The following is a 21,411-nucleotide window of genomic DNA, read 5'->3' on the forward strand; positions in this document are numbered from 1 at the left end:
TTAGAAATTATTATTTTTAGATTTATTTATTTTTGAGAGAGAGCATGAGCAGGGGAGGGGCAGAGAGAATGGGGGACAGAGGATCAAAGTGGGCTCCACACTGACAGCAGAGAGCCCAATGTGGGGCTAGAACTAACAAACTGCGAGAACATGACCTGAGCCGAAGTTGGATGCTCAACCAACTGAACCACCCAGGCACATTGAAGAAATTCAGTCTTGAACTTTTAGAATAGTTCTAATCTTTATTTTGGCTTAATCATTCACAAGATAATTCAATGTCCACCGTGCTTTGCTAAGTAATTATTTGCTATTTTAAACCCTTGCAAATCATTAAAATCATTGCCTTTGTCAGTTTGGTCATTATAACAGTTTTCTTCCCAAATGTTTTTAGATTTTCATTTATGTTTTGGCTAATTGCAAAACAAAAAATTGAGTTTTTCAACCAGGAAAAATCTTCAGCATTTTAAGAGACTAATCACTAAATTGTTAGGAAGCAAGGACTAAAAGCAGCCCTATTAACAACTTAATGCCATCGTCTCTTATCCGGCTATGTTCTACCCCATTCATGGTCTCTCAAAACGTTGCGTTTGATTTTCCCAGTGATTGTCTTTGGGAGTTCTGGAACAAATTCCACCTAATTAACAGAAACAGATTAGGAGACACTTGATTCCATTTTGACAATCCCAGCTGTCAGTACAATAGGGAAAGCTTTCATGCAACTCTAGCATGGAGTTTGAGTCTAGGGGTTGTCTTAGCCCACCAAGCTCATTGAAATTCTTGTGTTTATATAGTAAAGTTGACAATGGAGCTCCATCCTGGGTTTTTAGTGCAAAGGCTGTGTGCTTCGTCAGAAGAATATAATAATTCCTTTACTCCTAAGTTCAACTGGACCTAGGCCTCCACTACCCCAGGGAAATAGAGGCCACACCTAAATGCACAAGGAAACAAGTTAATTCTTGGGGTTTGGGCTTTTAAGAACTGGGTCCTACAGTTTCTGAGGGAGATTTTTGAGAGAGAATTTTGAGTACACACAATTTTCCCCTGATGTCCATGGTAAATCCTCTTCGTTTCCCTTCCTCAAGATGTAACTATTGTATTTTAAAACTTTCTCAAATAACATTTCTGAAAATCAACTGCCATGGATTTAGTAAATTTAATGGAGAAAATGTAACTATGCTTAAAGTTAACTACCTTTTGGTTGAAATACCAACTGAAATGGAATTCTCATGTTAAGGATCAATATCAACCAATAGTATTCTGGGATGAGAAGGAAGGAAGTTGCAGTGCCATCTCTATGTTTTTATATAGAATTATTTTTTTATTAAAAATTTAAAAAAATATTTATTTTGGGGAGATAGAGTGCAAGCAGGGGAGGGGCAGAGAGAGACACACACAGAATTTGAGGCAGGCTCCAGGCTCCAAGCTGTCAGCACAGAACCTGATGCAGGTCTCAAACCCACAAAGTGCGGGATCATGACCTGGGCTGAAGGCAGACGCCCAACCGCCTGAGCCACCCAGGCACCCATATATAGAGTTATTCTTAAATCCTGCCTTGAAGAAGAAGGTTTCTGGAAAGATTCCACAGTTTCTTTGGATAGTATGTATATATATTTTTCTAAGCCTTAAGTTTGGTCAGTTTGATACTAAAGCCCTGTGCTTTGAATTTGTAAGGGTATTATGGATCAAGAGTGCCATGATTGTTAAATTAGGTGCTGTTTTCATTTTTTAAAAACATTTTTTAAAGTTTCTTTGAGAGAGAGAGAGCACGAGACGGGGAGGGGCAGAAAGAAAGGGAGAGAGAGAATCCCAAGTAGGTTCCATGCTCAACATGGAGCCTTGGGGCTCTATCTCATAACTGTGAGATCATGACTTGAGCCGAGATAATGACTTGAGCTGAAATCAAGAATAGGATGCTTAACTGACCAAGTCACCCAGGTGTGCCCAGGTGGTTTTTAAAATCAATTTGCCAGTATTTTTTTTTCTCATGGAATGGGACTGGTTAGTCCTATAAGGATCCTTAGTAGTTACTCAGTATTGCAGAGTTGGTCAAAGCTAGTTTACCAAATATTTGAAAATAAGTGTTCTAAAGCAAAATTGTTAGGGCAAAACAAGTTGAAATAGGTATCCTCTGCTTACATACTGAGCAAACATAAAGTCACAAGCTAATAAACTCTATGTACTTACTGCCTTAGACCCTTGTTTGGTAATACATTAACTTTTGGGCAAAAATACTTGCCTTTCTTGGATATTTGTAAGGTGCAGTTGATTTTTTCACATGATCCTGAAGTTCAAGAGTTAATTTCTCTGGGTTGGATGATTTAAAGGGTGCAGATAAGACAACAAAAGCTTTCACTACCTGCAGGAGAAAAGTCCATTTATATTGATGTTTGTTTTTCAGATATCAAGAGTTTGGAACCAATGCTGAACACAGGTACTTGTAATCAACAGGAGCTTGAGTGATGAATGCAAATCCAGAGATCACCTCTGAACAGAGCTTGGATTACAAATGAGGTTTTGAGATCTAATTCCAGACAAATGGATTCTGAGTGTGAGGAGTGCAGTGTTTCATTAAGGGTAAAGGTTGAGTTTTATTTACATGTCCACATGTATTTGACATTTCAGTCAGACTAATCCTAATAGGCAATCCTTGATTTACCGATAACCACTTATTTCAAACCTACACTGTTAGAAACATGCAGTAGGGGGGACAAATGGAGTTCCCAGAGAATACAGTTTGAAAGGGGTTTGGGAGGCTTAGTGGAGGGATTTTGTATGCTGGGGGATGAACTCTCAGGAAGGATTCGTCTACCTCTGAATATTTTTTTTTGCTTCTCTTTGGAATACCATGCAAAACTAATTAATTATTGAAGTTAGTTAAGTATAAATTGTTAACTATTCCTACATTGATCCAGTTGGTATTTACTTCTAATGTTCACCTGAAATCAGCTCTATTGAGACTATGGTAGCAGGAGGAAAATACTTTGAAGAATGGAATTCATTGAATGGGGAAGTGGTACAAGAGGTTTGAGTGTGGGATCCATAGAGTGACTGCAGAGGGTCACAATTCTATGAATGGCAGTAGAGAAAGAGATGTGGGAGGATGCTGATACAGAAACTGATTTTGAAATTTTGCTACTTACTCTATTAGAAATTTCCTCAAGGAAAGGAAAAGTCTCCCTTTCATACTACATGGCTTCCTCCTAAACCTAAGGTTATTCCTGCCGTTCCCCAGATTCCCTTTAATAGGTTGAAAGTAGGCTTGTGGGACTTGTTTGGGAACCTGGCCACAACATCCTATTTGCGTTGTTCCTATAATGAAATGTATTTTGATTTCCGTGACAATAGTACATACAGTAGAATCTGCTGTTTTTTCTTCTGTAGCATCTCTTCCTCTTTTAGTAACAGTACCCTGAGTTTCGTACAGAGCATTACCCTAACTTCTCTCTCTAGTGGTGTTGACACTAACGCCTACCTCCAGTGACCGGCATATGATCCAGGTCTGGCCAGTGAGCATATACCATTCCCTGGACCACGTTGGTTGGATATGTGATCTAAGATAGGCAAATATTATTTTGAGAGTTGCTTGAAACTGGTGGAAAGGGAGCTGTCTCTTTTCCTGGTTGTTAAGCTGTGTGCATTTGGAGTGGTTGCTGTCAAGTAGGAAGAACCTTTCCGAATGGAACCAACCTAAAGCACAACAGCCAAGAGATGGAGAGAAACGGTTTTGCTAACTTCACATGAACCCTTGGATGTAGTTGTACCTGAAGACCTCACTTATGTGTGAGCCAGTAAATTCCTTTTTTTAAAAACTTAAGTCAGTTTGAGTTGAGTTTCTGTCATTTGCCTCTAAAAGAATGCTAATACATCCCCTTTGAGATGCAACTCATTTGTAAAGTTGATTGCCTAGTATACATTTTTGGCACATGTGCTTCATAATAAGAAGTACATGACTACTCCTGAGTCACTCCTTAACATGGTCAAATGGATAGAACTTGAAAATATGAAATTGCTACAGTAATGACATTCACTCTACCTCTCCTCTGATTGGATCTGGACTACTGACAACAGCTGATTCAACAACTGCTGGGTGCTCGATTAGTGCACTCTCCACTTCAAATGGCCCAATACGGTAACTGGAAGAGGAAAAGAAGCCCTTGGTCACTACACCACCCAATAGATCTCCCCTGACAATCAATTACTTCCTAAGAGTAAGAGTAGCAAATATACAAACCCAGAGGATATGATGACATCATCAGCTCTACCAACAAACCAGAAATACCCATCACTGTCCATCACTCCTCTGTCTCCAGTGACATAAAAATTCCCTCTTACCGTGGCAGCAGTTTTCTCTGGATTGTCCTAGAAATCAAAGATGACTCTTGGTCAGAATAGACAAAGGGCTATGACACCCATGGAGTGACTTGTACATTGTGCCTTCTATTTCTAAAAGAAATTAATTTAGAGAAATGTAATTCCTAGTGTTGAATACAAAAGGTTCAAGAATATAATAAAAAGTAAACCCCTCTTCCACCTCTAGCACTCCCTAACACTCCCTCCCTGCCCTCTGCAGCCTGCCTAGTTGTGTTTTCTGAGGACACTCACTGCAACTGGTTTCTTACACATAGAATTTAATCTTTGCACAACTCCTAGGAGATAGATGATATTCTCCCCATTTTGCAGTTGAAGAAATAGACTTGGATTTTGTGACTTGCCCAAATTGACACAGCAACACGTGATGGATATGAAATTTGGACCCAAGTCTGTATGATTCCCTGTACCACCTTTTCTATTAAAGTGTGACTAGCCTATTTTACATTCTTGTACCACATATTCAGAGAAGAAACAGAAAGGCCGTATAGTCTGTAGTCTGAGGGCAATTTCCCCTTCTTTGCCAGGTGGTAGGACGTTGCCATTTTCATCTATAATCTAGAATGAAAGAAACAATTTAGGTTTCTAAATTTGTTTTTTTACAGTGTGAAAACAGGTTATAAATAGTTGTACAATGACTAGTAGAAAACTGTAAAACATTTCTTCCTTATTGAAACAGATATTACTGACCTGGACATCATAGGGTTGAACTCCTTTGCCCATTGAGCCCGGTTTAATTTCTTGTCCTTTCTGATTGGCACAAATTATTCCCTGTTGAGAGAACATGTTTTATATAAGGATGTAAAAATTCAATTTCTGTAGCTATTTTTATCATGACAAGAAAACATAAGACTCAGTATTGACTGATTTTCCCAGTTGTACACACACACACACACACACACACACACACGTACACATACACACATGCACATTATTTTAGATCAGTGCTTCTCAAACATAAGTGTGTACCAGAGTCACCTGGAGCATTCATTTTTCAAGCACAGATTTCCAGGCACCATCTCAGAGTTTCTGATTCAGTAGGTCTGGCCGGGTGGGGTGTCTGAGAATTTGAATTGCTACCAAATTTCCACGTGCAGCTGATGCTGCTGATTTGAGGACCACACTTTGAAAACTACTCCTTCGACTAAGGATACCCCTTAGTGCCCCTTGGGATAAATTCCCCACTGGGGGTCTGTGGGGTCCTCAGTGTTGCTGAGAAGATGAGCTGCTCAAATCTGACCCTCTCTGACCCCTAACACCTTTGAGACTTCTCCAGCATGGGGAGAAGGCAGGAAGACTGGAAGGAATAATCCTAATTCCCCTCTAGCCAAACCTAATTGGGCAATTCAGAGGTTGTGGTGGTTACTTGCAAGGTAAGGTATCCTGGGAAATTCCATAAAAATTTAGAACACCAAGGGGACTCTTCAGGGGCTCAGTCTGGGGTTGAAGTGTTCCCAATATGCTAAACCGAAACTGCCCATTAAACATACCACTTCTGTCTGTCCGTAGCCCTCATACAGTTCCAGTCCAGTTTGTGCCTTCCACTGTTCCAGCACCTCGGGGTTGAGTGGCTCCCCTCCTGTCAAGCAGTGCCGTAGCTTCTTGAATTTATATCTGTAGACACAGATATAGGGTCTTTGATGGGAGAAGTCTGAGTGGCTTTCACTAAAACATTATTAGTATGTTCTAGCAACAAGCAAATGAGCTAGGAAAGACAAGTAGTAGGAAAGTTCAGTCAGCAAATATTTTTGAGCACCTACTATCTTGTCAGACCTGGTTGTAGGTGTGTGGGGCATGTTAGTAATTCAAATAAAATTTCCTGACAGAGCTTGCATTTTAGCAGATCATTAAAGGAGGCGAGAAGGTAGGAGAAAATACCAATAATGATCTTAAGTGCTTATTATGGGCCAAGTGATAAAACAGCTAACATTAATTAAGAACCTACTATGCTGTGAGGGCTTTAGGAGCATTCTCATAATCCTCACATCCTTATTATACAGATCAGGAACTTGAGGCTGAGAGAATATAAAGAGGTTGTTCCAGGCCTCACATATAATAAAGGGCTGAATTGACTACCCTGCACTTACCATTTGTCAAGTATGTCACCAAGTAGGCCATTTCCCTGAATTCTCTCCACAACCGCATGAGGCAGCCCTTAATCCTCTCTTGTGGATGGAGTTAAGGAGACTTAGTAAGGTCATCTGGAGTGTCTGAGGTCACACTATCAGTAAACAGTGGAGCCCTACTTGTTTGGTTTTGGAGCTTGGTCAGTTAACCACTGGCCTTACTACTCCACTGCCCACTTTCTCAAGTGAGGAAGTCTGGAATAGCCCAGCTCCGGTGCATTGAGGTGTCCAATGGGGAGGACAGGAGTTGTGCCTATTCAAAATAATCCTGGAAAGCCCTGAACTACTCTTGAAATGCGAGCAAGATGCTTACATTCATATCTGCTTTATTTTGTTTCATAGCACTCTCTCTTCTGGGCATCCACACTTGAGGGTGCAGAGGATGGGTGAGCCTATACTACTTAAATTATTTCTCTCTTCCTTTCTCTTTTTCTTCAGGTACTCAATTTGTATTAGTTAAGTAAATATGCATTGCAAGTCCACTAGGTGTTCAGATGATTTGGATAAATTGATTATAATCTTCACGTCATAAGACTTCATTAGCTTCTCTTCAAGACAATATGAATGCAGCTGTATTTTGGGGAGGGAGGTTGGTTCTCAGACTTCAGGGTTCTGGTTGTCCCTGGGAAAATGTTCAGTTGCCCCTAGAGGCTACCCTTAGGGGCAACTGGGAAGTGATTAGGCAATATCTGAAGACGGTTTTGATGGTTGCGAGGGAGGTTCTACTGGCATCTAGTAGGTGGAAGCCAGGCAGAATGTTGCTCAACATCCTACAGTGCACAGGACAGTCCCCGACAACACAGAACTATTCAGTCCAAATGTCACTAGTGGCAAGACTGAGGAAACCTGGGCTATCCTGCGCTGAGAAGGGGTGATGCGGGACTATAGCTTTTGTTTGTGGTTCAAATGGAGATTTCTGCCCAAGTACCTCTTAAGGTCTTTTTGCACAAGCATCCGGTACACGGTGGGAGCGCTGCACAGGGTCGTGATGGGATAAGTGGTGAGCGTCTGGATGATGGAGAAAGACAGTTTCAGAAGTGGTTCATTAGAGGCCACAACCAGAGCTGATGTCTGCAACCCCTCAACGTCTATCATTAGCATGTTTTCATCTCATGATCACTACTAGGCATAAGAAAGCAAATAGTATTATTGTCACTAGTGACTGGATGTCCGTTGGAAACTTCCAATTATTGGGAAGAATACATATATGTTACAGTAATAGACACACACAATCAAATTCAACAAAAAGTCAATTGTCGAATTTGAGACCAACCCCAAAGTAGGAACTGGTTGATTCTACCTCAGGGGTGCAAATTACCTTTCATGGTGGAATTTTGAAACCTCCTGCCCATATATTCCTGCACAGTACTCACCCTAGATGTGAGCTAACCTACCAAAACTTCCCCAATACTGTTTCTATAAAAGATACCAGTCCTTTTGAGTGGATTGATTAAATGCATAAGTCATTTTCCAGGCCCAGATTTGCTGGGCTCATTTTCCCTCTAGCTCCTTAAAGAAAAATAATGACATAGGCAGGTTAAATCTAGAGAGATACTCACGTGTTAGATTTCCTGTTTCTAGAGAGGTTCGACTATGCCAAGTGATAAATTGACAGTTTGTATTAAACTTAAACATTTGAGAGAAGGCTTTCAAGACGTATTTCTAGTCTATCTGGATCATGAAAAACTTTTGATCTGTAAGTGAACATCTCTACTATGTGTACTTGCTCCCTGGATTCCAACTATTCTTCATAGGTGTAAGTGCTCATACCTAAGAATAGCGTAAAGTTTTTAGAGCACTTAAAATACACACATCTTTGTGTATTTGTGTGTATTTTAAAATACACACTATCTTTGTAAAATAAGAATATTCTTATTTTAATCAACTTATTTAATACGTTAAATAATATAGATTAATAATATAAGAATACATTAATATTATTAACATATTACTAGCGTGACTATGTCTTAATATAATGTTAAATAAGTTGATTAAAGTATATTATGTATCTTACTTAAATACTATACAATATTTAATATTTTACTAATTATCATTCTTATTTTTAAAAATGCAGGTTTCATGGGGCTCCTGGGTGGCGCAGTCGGTTGAGCGTCCGACTTCAGCCAGGTCACGATCTCGCGGTCCGTGAGTTTGAGCCCCGCGTCAGGCTCTGGGCTGATGGCTCGGAGCCTGGAGCCTGTTTCCGATTCTGTGTCTCCCTCTCTCTCTGCCCCTCCCCCATTCATGCTCTGCCTCTCTCTGTCCCAGAAATAAATAAAAAACGTTGAAAAAAAATTTTTAAATGCAGGTTTCAGAACTGCAAACTTAGTTTATCTACTTAGGACACTTTATTAGCCTGATGGAGAGATCCTAGTTCTTATGCTACCCAGCATTTCTGTTAAGACCCTCAAGCCATCTCGTCAGACCAGTTAGCAAAATAACAGGGTGAGTAGAGCTTTTATTCACACAGGTGTGGTGTTTGTTTCATAACATGTATTTTGTTGAACATAATTGATTTTTCATGGGTGAAAAATAATTGGCCTGAATCACATCTTTCTAAAGGCTAAAGAAATGAGAGCAATCTGATACCTCGATTTAGCTGTCTCTGGCTGAAAAGGAGGGACATGCCTGATTTCAAGACAAATATTGGGTTCTGAGAATTCACAAAGTGAGAAGCTCAGGGTGAGGGGAGAATGGAAGGAGCCGCTCTGGGAGAAAGGTGACCCCACCTTTTAGTCTTCTCTACACAGGGTTTGGGATTTATCACGTATTGTTTTTGTTTCACTGAGTCAGAAACCAAAGATTTGTTTGGACTTGAGACTTCTAATCTGTTGCTTAGAATCTCATGGTCAGTGGGACATTAGAAATCCTGAACAGTTTGAAGCACAAGAGTGGATTTTATGCCTGAGAGTGTTGTGGGTGTTTCCTCTCTGTTAACTACATTCAAAGGCCAAGTCCCTGGAGACTTCAGTTCTTAAAAAGGAATTCTTTCCACAAGCCCAGGAAACTATATTCTGAAGAATCATTTCTCTGTAGTTTTGGAGGAGACAAGGAAGAGATGTAGCTAGAAGTCATGACTTACGTCTAAGAAAGTGTCAGTGTCAAACTGGGCCATCCGATGTACAAAGACACACGCTCCCTGAAGCCAGGATGAAAACACACTGCCAATGGCAGCCTTGATCCAGCCAGTGTCAGACATGTTCCATATGATATCTGAGGACTTCAGGTCTAGCCAATACCTAAGTGATATGGAGAAGCAACAAGACCAAAAAAAAAAAAAAAAAAAAAAAAAACAAAACCCAAAACAAAGCTAAAGAAAGAAAGAAATCCCATGAAACAAAAAGCAAAACAAACAAAAACAAAAACAGAAAAGCAAACAAACTGGTGTCTTTGAGAACTGGCCAGAACATCAGGGGCTACAGAGAACGATCAAAAGAAGCCCGAAGGCAGGATGAGCTATTATTCTACCTCCCACTTTTGTTATTTTGTTAGAGAACTTCTTCAGAATCCTAGGTAATATGAAAATAGGGAGGCTGGGTTTGGCATGATAGTCTAGGTTTGTTCATTGATGCAACAAATATTTATTGTGTCAATATATGCTAGGCACTGTTCTGCCTAGCATAGTGAGATAGACTAGATATCTGCTCTTACTTCAGCAAGACAGATAGCTAACAAGCACACAATAAAATGAATGAGTATAGATCAGTATCATAATATCAAAAAGTGATAAGTGCTCTGAGGAAAATAAAACAGGTAATGTGATAGCTTTAAGATATCTAGGAAGGCCTTTCTGGGTGGGTGAGCTTCTCTGGCAATGAGAAGGAGCCAGACATACGGTTATGGAGATGTGGCCAAGGGTGATTCCTGTACATCACCCTGTGCTCATCACAAGTGCACTCCCTAATTCCCATTGCCTGTTTAATCCATAAGTTCTTGCTTGATCAGTTGGTGAGATGGTGCCATTTACTGAGCTAGGGTTGGGCAGGGGCATCAAGGATTCTGTTTTGTAGACATTATATTGGAGAAATCCAATAACCCTCCAAGTGGTGGTGTCAGCTCAGTTAGATACACATGTGGGCAGCTCGGGGGAGAATTTAACAAAAACAGTTTTCCTCCCTACCTTCCACAAAGGGTGTACCCAATTCCAAGGCTGCTCTGAGAGTGCTGAGCCATCTTGGGAGCACCTGTGGTCCCACTGGTGAAATAAATGGCCACTGGTTCTTGACTTCCTGTTTCTACACAGCTGTGCTCTGCAGAGGCAGATCTGTAAAATATGGATCCCAACATAGTGGCTGAAGATGGCAGACCAGTTTATCTCTCTATATATATATTTGCATATATCTATATCTGTATATATCTTCTTGATACCAGAAAACAGTTAATAGAACAAAACCTAATCCAAAGCCTCCTTGAGAGGAAATTCTCAAGAAATCTGAAAGGGACTTTGTAGATAAGTACTAAGCTTTAACAACTCACTTGTCTGTTTTTTTAAGTGCCACCTTTGTAGAGGTCACATAGATAACCAAGAGACTTTCAAAATCAATGGCAAAAGGATATGTATTTAAACTTTTTCTCTCAGTGCTTCTTTTAATCTATGATTTTTTCAAAAATCAGTGAATCTTTGTGAATTTTTATTAACATTTCAAGAGTTTTTATGATTTAGAGGAAGATCTTTTGGCATTTGAATCAAACTTTTTAATACTTTTTGTTCAGCATCTTCAATATCGCTGACAGACACAGCTTCTTACCATATAGCATCCCATTCTTCTTCCTTGCACTGATAAAACTCTGATTTTGTTCAGGTATCAGGCAGGGGAGACTGTTCCTTATATAGCTCTAGGGGGTGAATCTTGATTATCCTAAGCCAATCATGCTAATTCTTGTGCCAGAGACTGATTTAGGGATGGGTACCTGTTGCAGTTATGGTCAATGAGATTTAAAGGCTTTATGGAAAACGTTTCCTTATTTTAAAGAGTCATGAGGAAGGGATGCTGCCTTTCCTCACCCCACCTATCTTGTTTTCTGGACTTCGGATATTGTTGTGAAAGCACATTATGTCTGGGACAACCCTAGCCATGTTGGGATCACAGGAGGGATTAGCAGACACACTGAGGATGGCATGATGGAAAGATGAATGAATCTGGGTTCATGCTAATTTCATCAAACTCCTGAATAACAACTCTCATTCGGCTCTATCTCTGTACTTCTTACTTGTCATAGAATAAAATAGTTTGTGTTGTTTAAGCCACTTATAGTTGGGTCTCCTATTACTAAAGCCAAGAGCATTTTAGGAATAGATAATAACAGTATCTGTGTAAGATTATCTGCACAGACAGCTCCAACATTTCCTTCCCACCCTGCACAAGAATGCCATTCCCTCACTGAGGAGTGGAGCCTATGTCCTGTCTCCTTGAATCTGGGTGGCCTTATGACTAATTTTGATTGACAGAGTGTGGCAGAATTTCTTTGACTTCTCAGCCTAGGTCTTAAGAGGCTTGGTAGTTTTCACTTGCACTGGGGCGGGGGTGGGGGGATGCAGCCACCATAGGAAAACGTCCAGACCCTCCTGCTGGAGAGAGAGGGCATGTATGGGACAAGTGAGGTGCTTCAGCCAATAGCCAACACCAGAGCCTCAGACTTGTGAGTGAACCCCCTTGGGTCCTTGAGCTTCAGTCAAGCTGATATGGAGAAGGATAAGCTGCCTCTGAGGCCTACATGAACTTTTTTTTTTTTAATGTTTATTTATTTTTGAAAGAGAGAGAGAGACACAGAGTGTGAGAGAGGGAGGGGCAGGGACAGAGGGAGACACAGAATCTGAAGCAGGCTCCAGGCTCCAGGCTCTGAGCTGTCAGCAGAGAGCCTGATGTGGGGCTCAAACCCACAAACTGTGAAATCATGACCTGAGCCGAAGTTGGACGTTTAACCACCTGAGCCAGCCAGGTGCCCCTGCGTGGACTTCTGACCTACAGAATCTTTTTTTTTTTTTAATTTTTTTTCCAACGTTTTTTATTTATTTTTGGGACAGAGAGAGACAGAGCATGAACGGGGGAGGGGCAGAGAGAGAGGGAGACACAGAATCGGAAACAGGCTCCGGGCTCCGAGCCATCAGCCCAGAGCCTGACGCGGGGCTTGAACTCACAGACCGCCAGATCGTGACCTGGCTGAAGTCAGACGCTTAACCGACTGCACCACCCAGGCGCCCCTGACCTACAGAATCTTGAGAAAATAAAATGTTGCTTTATGCCACTAAATTTTGGGATATCTTGCTTCTCAGTGAATCCAAAGTCCTTTTTCTTCTGATTTTTTGGGCACCTTTAAGGGACTCAATGGCACATTGCAGAGTTGGTCAGGGCAGGGACCTGTGAAGTAGGGGTGCTTGCCGTTAGGGGTATATAAGATACCCGAGATGGGGAAGAAACTAAGAGGACTTCAAATTATATGCATTCTTGTATTTATTATTTAAAGTATTTATTTTTGGTATTTGTATAATAACCAAAAACACATGTATATGATTTATAAATTAATATGCATGTATTGTGGGAGTGTTAAAAATATTTTACTGACGGAGATGCATATTCCAATAATCTGGGTGCTATTACCTTAGGGAATCACTACACTGCCGAATGACTTTATTAACTGAAAATAATATGAGTAATTATAATTACTATAATATTTGTGGAGTGATTACTGTGTGCCAGGCTTTATACTAAACACTTCACATGCTTCATCACATTTAATTCTTTTACAACCCAGTGAAGTATATACTATCCTTATCCCCACTCTTTGGAAAAGAGAGAGTTTCAGAGATGTTACTTGACTTATCCCAGGGTACACAGCTTATAAGAGACACAAACAGGATTCATTGGCATAGCCCTTGGGAGAGAATTTTGGGATTGACTAATACAGGAATTTGGTTTGCATGAATTAGTAGGATAAACTTTCATTTCAGCAAACACACACACACACACCCCACTGCCCTATTCATATCTTCTTTCTTTAAGGTTCTCTGGAAGAATTTTTAAAAAATATTGTATTTAATAGCTCTTTGAAGGATAATACCATTAATTAACATTCTATTCTTTTTTTTTTATAGTTGAGGAAGTACTTTCTCACATATTAGCTTATTTTATCCCCAAAACAACACTTGAGATATGTGCAGTATAATTATCCCTGTTTTACATATGAGTAAAACCAAGGTTCAGTGATCTGTTTTGTTCATTCATTCATTCAGCAAATATTTATTAAGTATCACCTGTATGGCCGGAACTGGAGATAGAGTGATCAAGCAAGCAGATAAACAGTGCCCCTGTCTTCTTGGAGCTTACAGTTTAGGGCAGAGTTTGGCAAACATTTTCTATACAGGGCCATGTAGCAAATATCTTAGAATTTGTGGGCCATATGGTCTCTGTTGCAACTACGCTACTCAGTTCTTATAAGATTTACAAAAACAAGTGCTGAGCCAGAATTGGCCCATGGGCCCTATTTTTCCAACCCCTATTGCAGAGGATAAAAACACAGTAGATAAGGGAAAAATGACTGGACACAATATTCAGATAGTAATGACTGCCATGAAGAAAACAGGATGATGTGATAGAGTGGTTTGGAATTCTGTAGATAGGGTGGTCAGAGACAATCTCACTGAGAATAAAACATTCACGCTAAAATCTGACAGGAAAGAGTCAGCTGTGAAGAGGACATTGGAAAAGCATTTCAGGCAGAAGCAACAGCGGATACAAAGGCCCTGAAGTGGGGCATGTTTGAGGAATTAAAGGGTGGCCAGAGGGAATCAAGGCAGGGAGAGTAGTGGGAGAGGTGATCTAGGATTAGGCTAAGTCCAAGCCATGCAGTATACTCATAACAAGCCACAGTAGGAGGTAGGGAAATGGAGGCAGAGCTGCATCTTTTCTTCTGTGCTTAAAAATATTTTATTAGGTGATTCTTTAAAAAAATGTTAATGCTTATTATTTGAGAAAGAGACAGCAAGCAGGGGAGGGGCAGAGAGAGAGGGAGACACAGAGTCGGAAGCAGGCGCCAGGCTCTGAGCTGTGAGCACAGAGCCCGATGCAAGGCTCAGACTCACAGACTGAGAGATCATGACCTGAGCTGAAGTTGGCCTCCCAACCAACTGAGCCACCCAGGCACCCCATATTAGGTGATTCTTTTATGGGAAGGGGTCTGGATCGAGTGATAGTATTGCTGAGTCCTTGAGGCCAGGAGACTCCGAGATATAGTTGTAATTGGTGTTATTGCTGGTACTGCAGTTGAGGCGGGGGGAAATACTCACTGAAATAATTCCTGGAAGCTGAGCCACCCATTCTGGCTGTGTGGAGACACCAGGAGTTTGGTCTTTAAGTCGGGACACTCTGACATGATGGCCTCCACTGCTGGGACCACCTCCTCACTGACCACAACACACTTGGCTTTGGATGCTCGCAGCCGATAGAGAATGTCTTTTGCTGTCAGCTGGGTTGTTCCTGGCATGAAGACCAGCCCTGGGAAGGAGAGAGGGCCCTGAGCTGAGCTGAGCAGCTCATCCTACAGGACCTTGGTCACTGGGAGATCATTAGAGCACTGGCTTTAGATTCTGATAGTCCCTGGGTCTAATTCTGTCCTTGCAACTTACTAGCTTTGTGACCTTGAACATGTTACTTGATCTCTCTGTGCCTTCCCTTCCTTATCTGAAAAATGAGGGAAAATAGTAGTAAGTGTCTGGCATATAGTAGGCATTATAATGGCATAACATTTTTGTGAAACATTTGCATCATTATTATATAATACTTAAATAGCACTTTACAGCTCATAACATATTTTAATGAACATTATCTTAGCCCTCTGAACCAGTGGTCTCCAAAGTGAGTTTTGCAGGGTAACCCACTGAGGATAAGAAGAAAAATTAGAGTTAAAAAATTTTATGGTGATATTAGAATTCTTTGTTTTAATCTCATTTTTGTATATATTTTATAACATGCATGCTATATTAGTACAGAAGAACAATATAAATATTATATCCAGATGGGAGGATGTGTGTCCCAAATATTTTTATTGATAGTTTGTGCAATCAGAAGAGCCTGGAGACCACTGTTCTAAAAAGCCGTGTAGGTCCATGCAGTTGTTGACATTTGATGGAATGTGAGATTGAGTCATAGCCAGTGAGGTGCAGAATCAGCCCTCAAACCTGGGTCTTCTCAGTGGTCTGGAATCATCAAAGTTTGTCTACACTCCTTTGGCACTCCTTTGGCAATGTTTAGTTTATCCCACCTCTTCACTTCATTCTAAACACTGGCCTGAGATGGACCTGATTTTAAAGTAGCAGTTCCTTATGAGAAGGACATATATAGGAGAATTAGATGAAAAGCAGAGGGAAGGTGGTTTGCACTTTCTAAAGTGAATCCGTGAAGGAAAACAGAGTGTATGTAAAGCATTACAAACAGCCACTGAGCACTTATTAGGCTTCCGCTATCTCACTTAAAACCAGTCCCAGTGTATAGACGACAACTAGCCCAAGAGTCACAGAGTCTGTAAGTGGCAACCAGGATTCAAAGGTACATTTACTAGACTCCCCAGACCTGTACTCTATAGCAGACTACTTATTTCTTGGTGAGTTTCCTGAAGTCAGCTAAATGGGGAGAAGTGGACTTGAATTCCTAGAAAGAGACTTTATTTATTGAATATATTTTAAAAGCTTTCATGTGTCATTCTCCTCTTGAGAAAGTGAATAAATATATGACAATAAGGAAGTTAATCAAGGAGATACCTTACAGGACCTCAGATAGTGCACTCTATGTAAAAATATAAGATTATTTATTTTTGCAAACACTTGTTCTTAATGGCTCAGAAATTATTAGTACTCTTGGTAGATTTTTGACATGAATGTGTTCAGTGCATAGCATGGGGGTTAAGGAAATGTTCTCTTCTGGCGGATTTCAGAGTGTAGCATTCTAGCAAAAGTGAAATATTTTGCCACATTAGGTGCAATACAAGTATCTCAATATTCACTCAGAAGATTTAATAATTCTGAATTAGAATTATGAATTAGAAATAATTCCGAATTAGAAAACAATCCTTAGGTGCTTGCTTAACACTTAATTAACTGAATGTTTTTGATAATTTGGCCTGGGGGTTTGTTTTTAATCTTGGCATTTCACAAATTACTTAAATTATGTTAAATAATATTAAGTACATTTTTAATGACAAACCACTTTTAATCTCCTTCCAACATACAATTGGTTTCACATTTCCAAGTTCCTTTTTATAGTAGATACAAAAAGTACTTTATATATTGCTTTTATAAAATTTAAATTGGTAATTAAGAGCATTTTCTAATACCATGGTGAAATCCTTATAATTATCTTTTTAATGATATCCCATCAAGTTTGAGGTATCATAATTTCAACTAGCAATAAACACTTCTATTAAACTTGATTTAATCATTTCTATGTAGTTGTTTCCATTTTTTTTCTCTTGTTAATGATATTGTAGCAACGATCTTGTGTTCTCTACGTATTATATCCTTTAATATTCTTACTTTTTAAAAATGTTTCTTGATTTATTTGGGGGTGGGGTGTGAGCAGGGAAGAGGGGCAGAGGGAGAGACAGAATCTTAAGCAGGCTCTATAGCCAGTGCAGAGCCTGACATGGGGCTTGATCTCACAACCATGAGATGTTGACCTGAGCTCAAATCAATAGTCAGATGTTCAATCGACTGAGCCACCCAGGTGCCCCAGTATTTTTATTTACCTTTAGTTGATTTATAGACATTGTGTCATGCTCTACAGTAGGTACTGGAAACTTTTTCGGTAAAGCACCAGGTAGTAAATATTTTAGGCTTTGTGGACCATCCCATCTCTGTCTCAATTAGCAGTTCTGCTGTTGTAGAGCAAAAAGAGCTGTAGACAATATGCAGATGAAGGAGCATGGCTGCATGCCGTTACAACTTTAAAGCTTTATCTACCAAAATAGATGGCCAACCTGTAGGCCACGGTTTTTGCCGACCTCTGTCCTAGAGTGGAAAAAAATATTCTAGAATTTTTATTTGGGGTAAAATATAAATTATTATTTTTATAGAAAATGTGTCATTGAATACATTAATCTTTTTGCCTGGAACGAGGCAGAGGTTTTCCAATTGGGATCCGCAGTCGTATTCTTATAAGTCCTTGTATTCTACAATGCTTTTTCTTCCTTTAGTGTTTTCAAATCTGGGAGAATCCAAATATATTCAAGAAAGTAAATTCAGGACTATCTGGCTAAATACATCATAACCAGCTCTGCGAAAAGGCGTTAGTGTCCACATTTGCTTTGATAGAGTTTTTGTTTCAATCCCAATTGCATAGCTTTCTAGCTGTGTACCTTTGGACAAGCTTCTTAAACTCTCTGAACCTCAGTTTCCTCTTTTGCAAAATGGGCATCACAATAATACCCACCTCTTTTTTCTTTCCTTTTCTTTCTTTCTTTCTTTCTTTCTTTCTTTCTTTCTTTCTTTCTTTCTTTCTTTCTTTCTTTCTTTCTTTCTTCTTCTTCCTTCCTTCCTTCCTTCCTTCCTTCCTTCCTTCCTTCCTTCCTTCCTTCCTTCCTTCCTTCCTTCCTTCCTTTCTTTCTTTCTTTCTTTCTTTCTTTCTTTCTTTCTTTCTTTCTTTCTTCTTTTTTTTTTTTTAGCAATACCCACCTCTTAAAATAGTTGTTATTATTATTACATCATGGTTCCTCTTCATCTTAACTCTTCTTTCTCTGTTCTCTGTAAGCATAGCTTCAGTTGGAACTAACAATTCAGAAAAGCCTCAAATATCAGTCTCTCTCTGTTTCTGCATGATTTAGAAATGTTAAATATTGGCACTGACCTGTTCGCATACAAGCCACGTTTATAAGCCACCACTCTGGGATACGGGGCAGAATCACAGCCACTCGGTCTCCTCTCTTTAGGCCACAGGGCTTGATGAGCACGTTGGCAGCTTTTCGGGACAAGGAGCCCAGTTCTTCAAAGCTCCATTTCACCTCAGCCCCTTTGCCATTCACCCACCATAGGGCTGGGTTGGCTGGTCTCTCTCCTGTCTGGCCATGGCCACATGGGAAAGAGAGAAGGCTTATATGACTGGTCCACCAAATAGATGGGACATCTGTCATTACTTCTTGTCAGCACTTGTGCTGGTGGATTCTGGTAACAGCACCCTAGTTTGTCATTGGAGGACCTACTCCTCTCCTATTGAATATAGCTTAGGTGAGACAACCCATCAGGGTAATTGTCCACCCACCAGTGAGAGACATGTGACCTATGTTGGGTGAATCAGACCTTCTGTCCCTGATTTTGAGTTTTCTGAGAAGAACAAAAAGATAGAATAGAGTGGAAACAAAATCTGTGTATGAGCTCTTGGTGCTTCTATATCTCCAGGGAGCTATCCTGGTTCCTGTTCTTGCTGAAACTGACTGTCCAGCTTGCAACCCATTTTTATGAGCACTCCTATGTCCAATAAATTTCTTTCTTGCTTAAAATAGATTCTGTGCCATCCAAATAACCCCATTGGTTGTACTAAGGTTTATAAGGAACAAAGCATCTTTTTCTATCTATCTATCTATCTATCTATCTATCTATCTATCTATCTATCTATTTTTTAGAGAGAGCACACACACGTGTGCCCACATGACTGGGGGGAGTGGCAGAGAGAGGGGGAGAGAAAATCAAGCAGGTTCCACACTCAGCATGGAGCCTGATTTGGGGCTCAATCTCATGACACTGAGATCATGACCTGAGCTGAAATCAAGAGGCAGATACTTAACCAACTGAATCACCCAGGTATCCAACATCTTTTTTTTTACCCAAAAGGCTGAGGGATGGTTTTCAGAGAAAACAAAAAATAGGATGATGGGGCTTTGGGGGAGGCTCATCAACTGATGGATTTTTGAAGGAGACTTCTATGATTCTACAAAATACACTGTCTATACTGAAAAACCTCTTCACTTTGTGAATTACCAAAAAAAAATTACTCCTCTTTTCTTCCCTTTTCTGGAACTCTCTTTTTACCTTCTCTGGTTAGAAAATATTTCAAAATCGGGGCACCTGGGTGGCTCAGTCGGTTAAGTGTCTGACTTTGGCTCAGGTCATGATCTCACACTCCGTGAGTTCAAGCCCCTCGTCGGGGTCTGTGCTGGCAGCTCAGAGCGTGGAGCCTGTTCAGATTCTGTGTCTCCCTCTCTCTCTGCCCCTCCCCTGTCTCTCTCTGTCTCAAAAATAAATTTTAAAAATTTTAAAAATTTAAAAAAAGTATTTCAAAATTCAATTTCAATTTCATTCCCTCTCTGAAGCCTTTCTCAGCCTCCTCTTCTCTTCTCTGACTTCTCTGTGTTCCCACAGCATTGTGCTCAGATGCCAGATGACTGTGTTATATTGTATCCTAATCCCTACCCTATGGGTGTAAGATTAGGGTCTGACTCATGTACTCTTGGGACTGGTGACCTTGGATAAGGAGCTTAACTTCTATGAGGTTAACTTCCTTATTTGCAATCCCCCAGCATGGTGATGGGGATTTGGTGAAATAATATAGGTCAGTATTTCTTAATCTTTAGTCATGTGAGTATCACTACTTTTGTCAGATCTGTTTACACCTGTGCTATTGTTCTTTGTATTTTTCTTTACATTCACTCCTTTTTACTTGTATACATTTACTTAAGAAGGAAAATGTGTTTGGTTATTATTGGTAAAACCAGGACTGCTTGCTAAAAATAGGTTACTGAAAAATAAATATATTGAAAATAAACTATGCCCTTAAATTTTGTCTAGAGATATTCAACTTCTACCTGCTCTTTCTGTTCAAAAGAGAGTTTAACGAGTGTAAAAGAGCTGTTAAAGATGTAATGGACTTAAAGGAAGACTTTCCCCTGAATTTAATAGGAAAGATTGATTCAATGTTATTTAATATTTTGTTTATCTAGTATCTGCATCTTTTGAGGCACAGGTCGTTGCAAATGACTATTATTATTAAACCAAAGCTCAAATTACTGTTCTTTCCATAAATCTGTAGCTAGCCTGAACAGATGAACGGAGAGCAAAGAGCTGCTGAAGGAAATGAAAGAAAAGAGAAAATGAAGGAAAAGAGGCAGGGCTCTGTGAGTAACTACCATGAGGGGGTCTGAGGAAGATCCAGAGAAAGACAGTATGTGGAGGTGAGGATCAAAGATCTTCCCTGGGGAGAGAGAAGAGCAAGTGGAAAACAAACAAAGGAGACCCAGAGGGATGAAAGAACTGAATTAAGAGTGACAAATGGACCACAGAACAAGGAAATGGAAGGCTGAGACATAGGTGGATACCAAGCATCCAATGGAAGCCTATCGTGTCATACCTTTTCTTTTTGGGACCACTGGTCCAGCACATCCCCAGCAAAGTTAAAGTTTTTAGGCAATGATCTGTCACAGCGATTTATGGCTTCAAAGTCAGCAAGAGTCAGAGGTGCCCAAAGCTGGTGATCTTTGTGAAGGTACCGGCCAGTTGGCTTGGCAAGCCAAATGAATCTGAACATCTGATAGCGGAAAAAAATCATGATTTCCAAAGGGCTTTGTCAACTGATATGGATGTGGAAGTTCTGTAGCCTGCGGGGAGAGATGGGCAGGGGGAGCGTTAGTCTCTCTGGTTGCTCTGTGGTGAGACCGGGGAGTGGACTTGTGGCTGTGTGCTCCCCAGGGAGTTGGGGAACACCTGAAAAACACTCCTCCTTTTTCAGCCATGGACTGTGGCAGTCAGCCATGGACTAGTCTCCCTACCACTGACCTCTCCTCTTCGTTCTGTCTGTGATCAGGTTATTCTTCAAAACAAAACAAAGCTGACAACTATAGAATTGTCAAGCTTCCATTTTTCGTCCCTATCTTCTCCCCCAACCAAACAATAGACAAACAGTATTTTGCTGCCTCAATAGACATTCAAGCCCTGCTTCTG

The 21,411-nt window shown here is 40.3% G+C and overlaps 1 protein-coding gene across 1 annotated transcript; it reads right to left on the minus strand.

Annotated features, from left to right (window-relative positions):
- Window positions 1–547: 547 nt before the first annotated feature.
- LOC131501627 (acyl-coenzyme A synthetase ACSM4, mitochondrial) lies at window positions 548–21,057 on the minus strand. Its single transcript, XM_058711922.1, has 13 exons — window positions 20,822–21,057; window positions 18,329–18,539; window positions 14,779–14,986; window positions 10,615–10,758; window positions 9,577–9,733; window positions 7,423–7,502; window positions 5,859–5,982; window positions 5,059–5,139; window positions 4,825–4,926; window positions 4,232–4,359; window positions 4,034–4,133; window positions 2,237–2,356; window positions 548–634 (listed from the first exon to the last, which is right to left on the minus strand). The coding sequence occupies exons 1-13, from the start codon at window positions 21,017–21,019 to the stop codon at window positions 548–550; spliced, it is 1,740 nt and encodes a 579-aa protein (XP_058567905.1). The 5' UTR covers window positions 21,020–21,057.
- Between the last annotated feature and the right edge of the window lie 354 nt (window positions 21,058–21,411).

Source organism: Neofelis nebulosa, chromosome 18, assembly GCF_028018385.1.
Source record: "Neofelis nebulosa isolate mNeoNeb1 chromosome 18, mNeoNeb1.pri, whole genome shotgun sequence".
NCBI lineage: Eukaryota > Metazoa > Chordata > Mammalia > Carnivora > Felidae > Neofelis > Neofelis nebulosa.

Excerpts from the sequence above, each read along its gene's own strand:
- LOC131501627 (XM_058711922.1), bottom strand. The coding sequence starts at position 21,019 with ATGATTTTTTTCCGCTATCAGATGTTCAGATTCATTTGGCTTGCCAAG. Across the intron at positions 14,987-18,328 it reads CGTGGCTTGTATGCGAACAG|GGCTGGTCTTCATGCCAGGA; the intron begins GTCAGTGCCAAT and ends TCTCCTTCCCAG. Across the intron at positions 2,357-4,033 it reads CAGATCCAATCAGAGGAGAG|GTAGTGAAAGCTTTTGTTGT; the intron begins GTAGAGTGAATG and ends TTTCTCCTGCAG.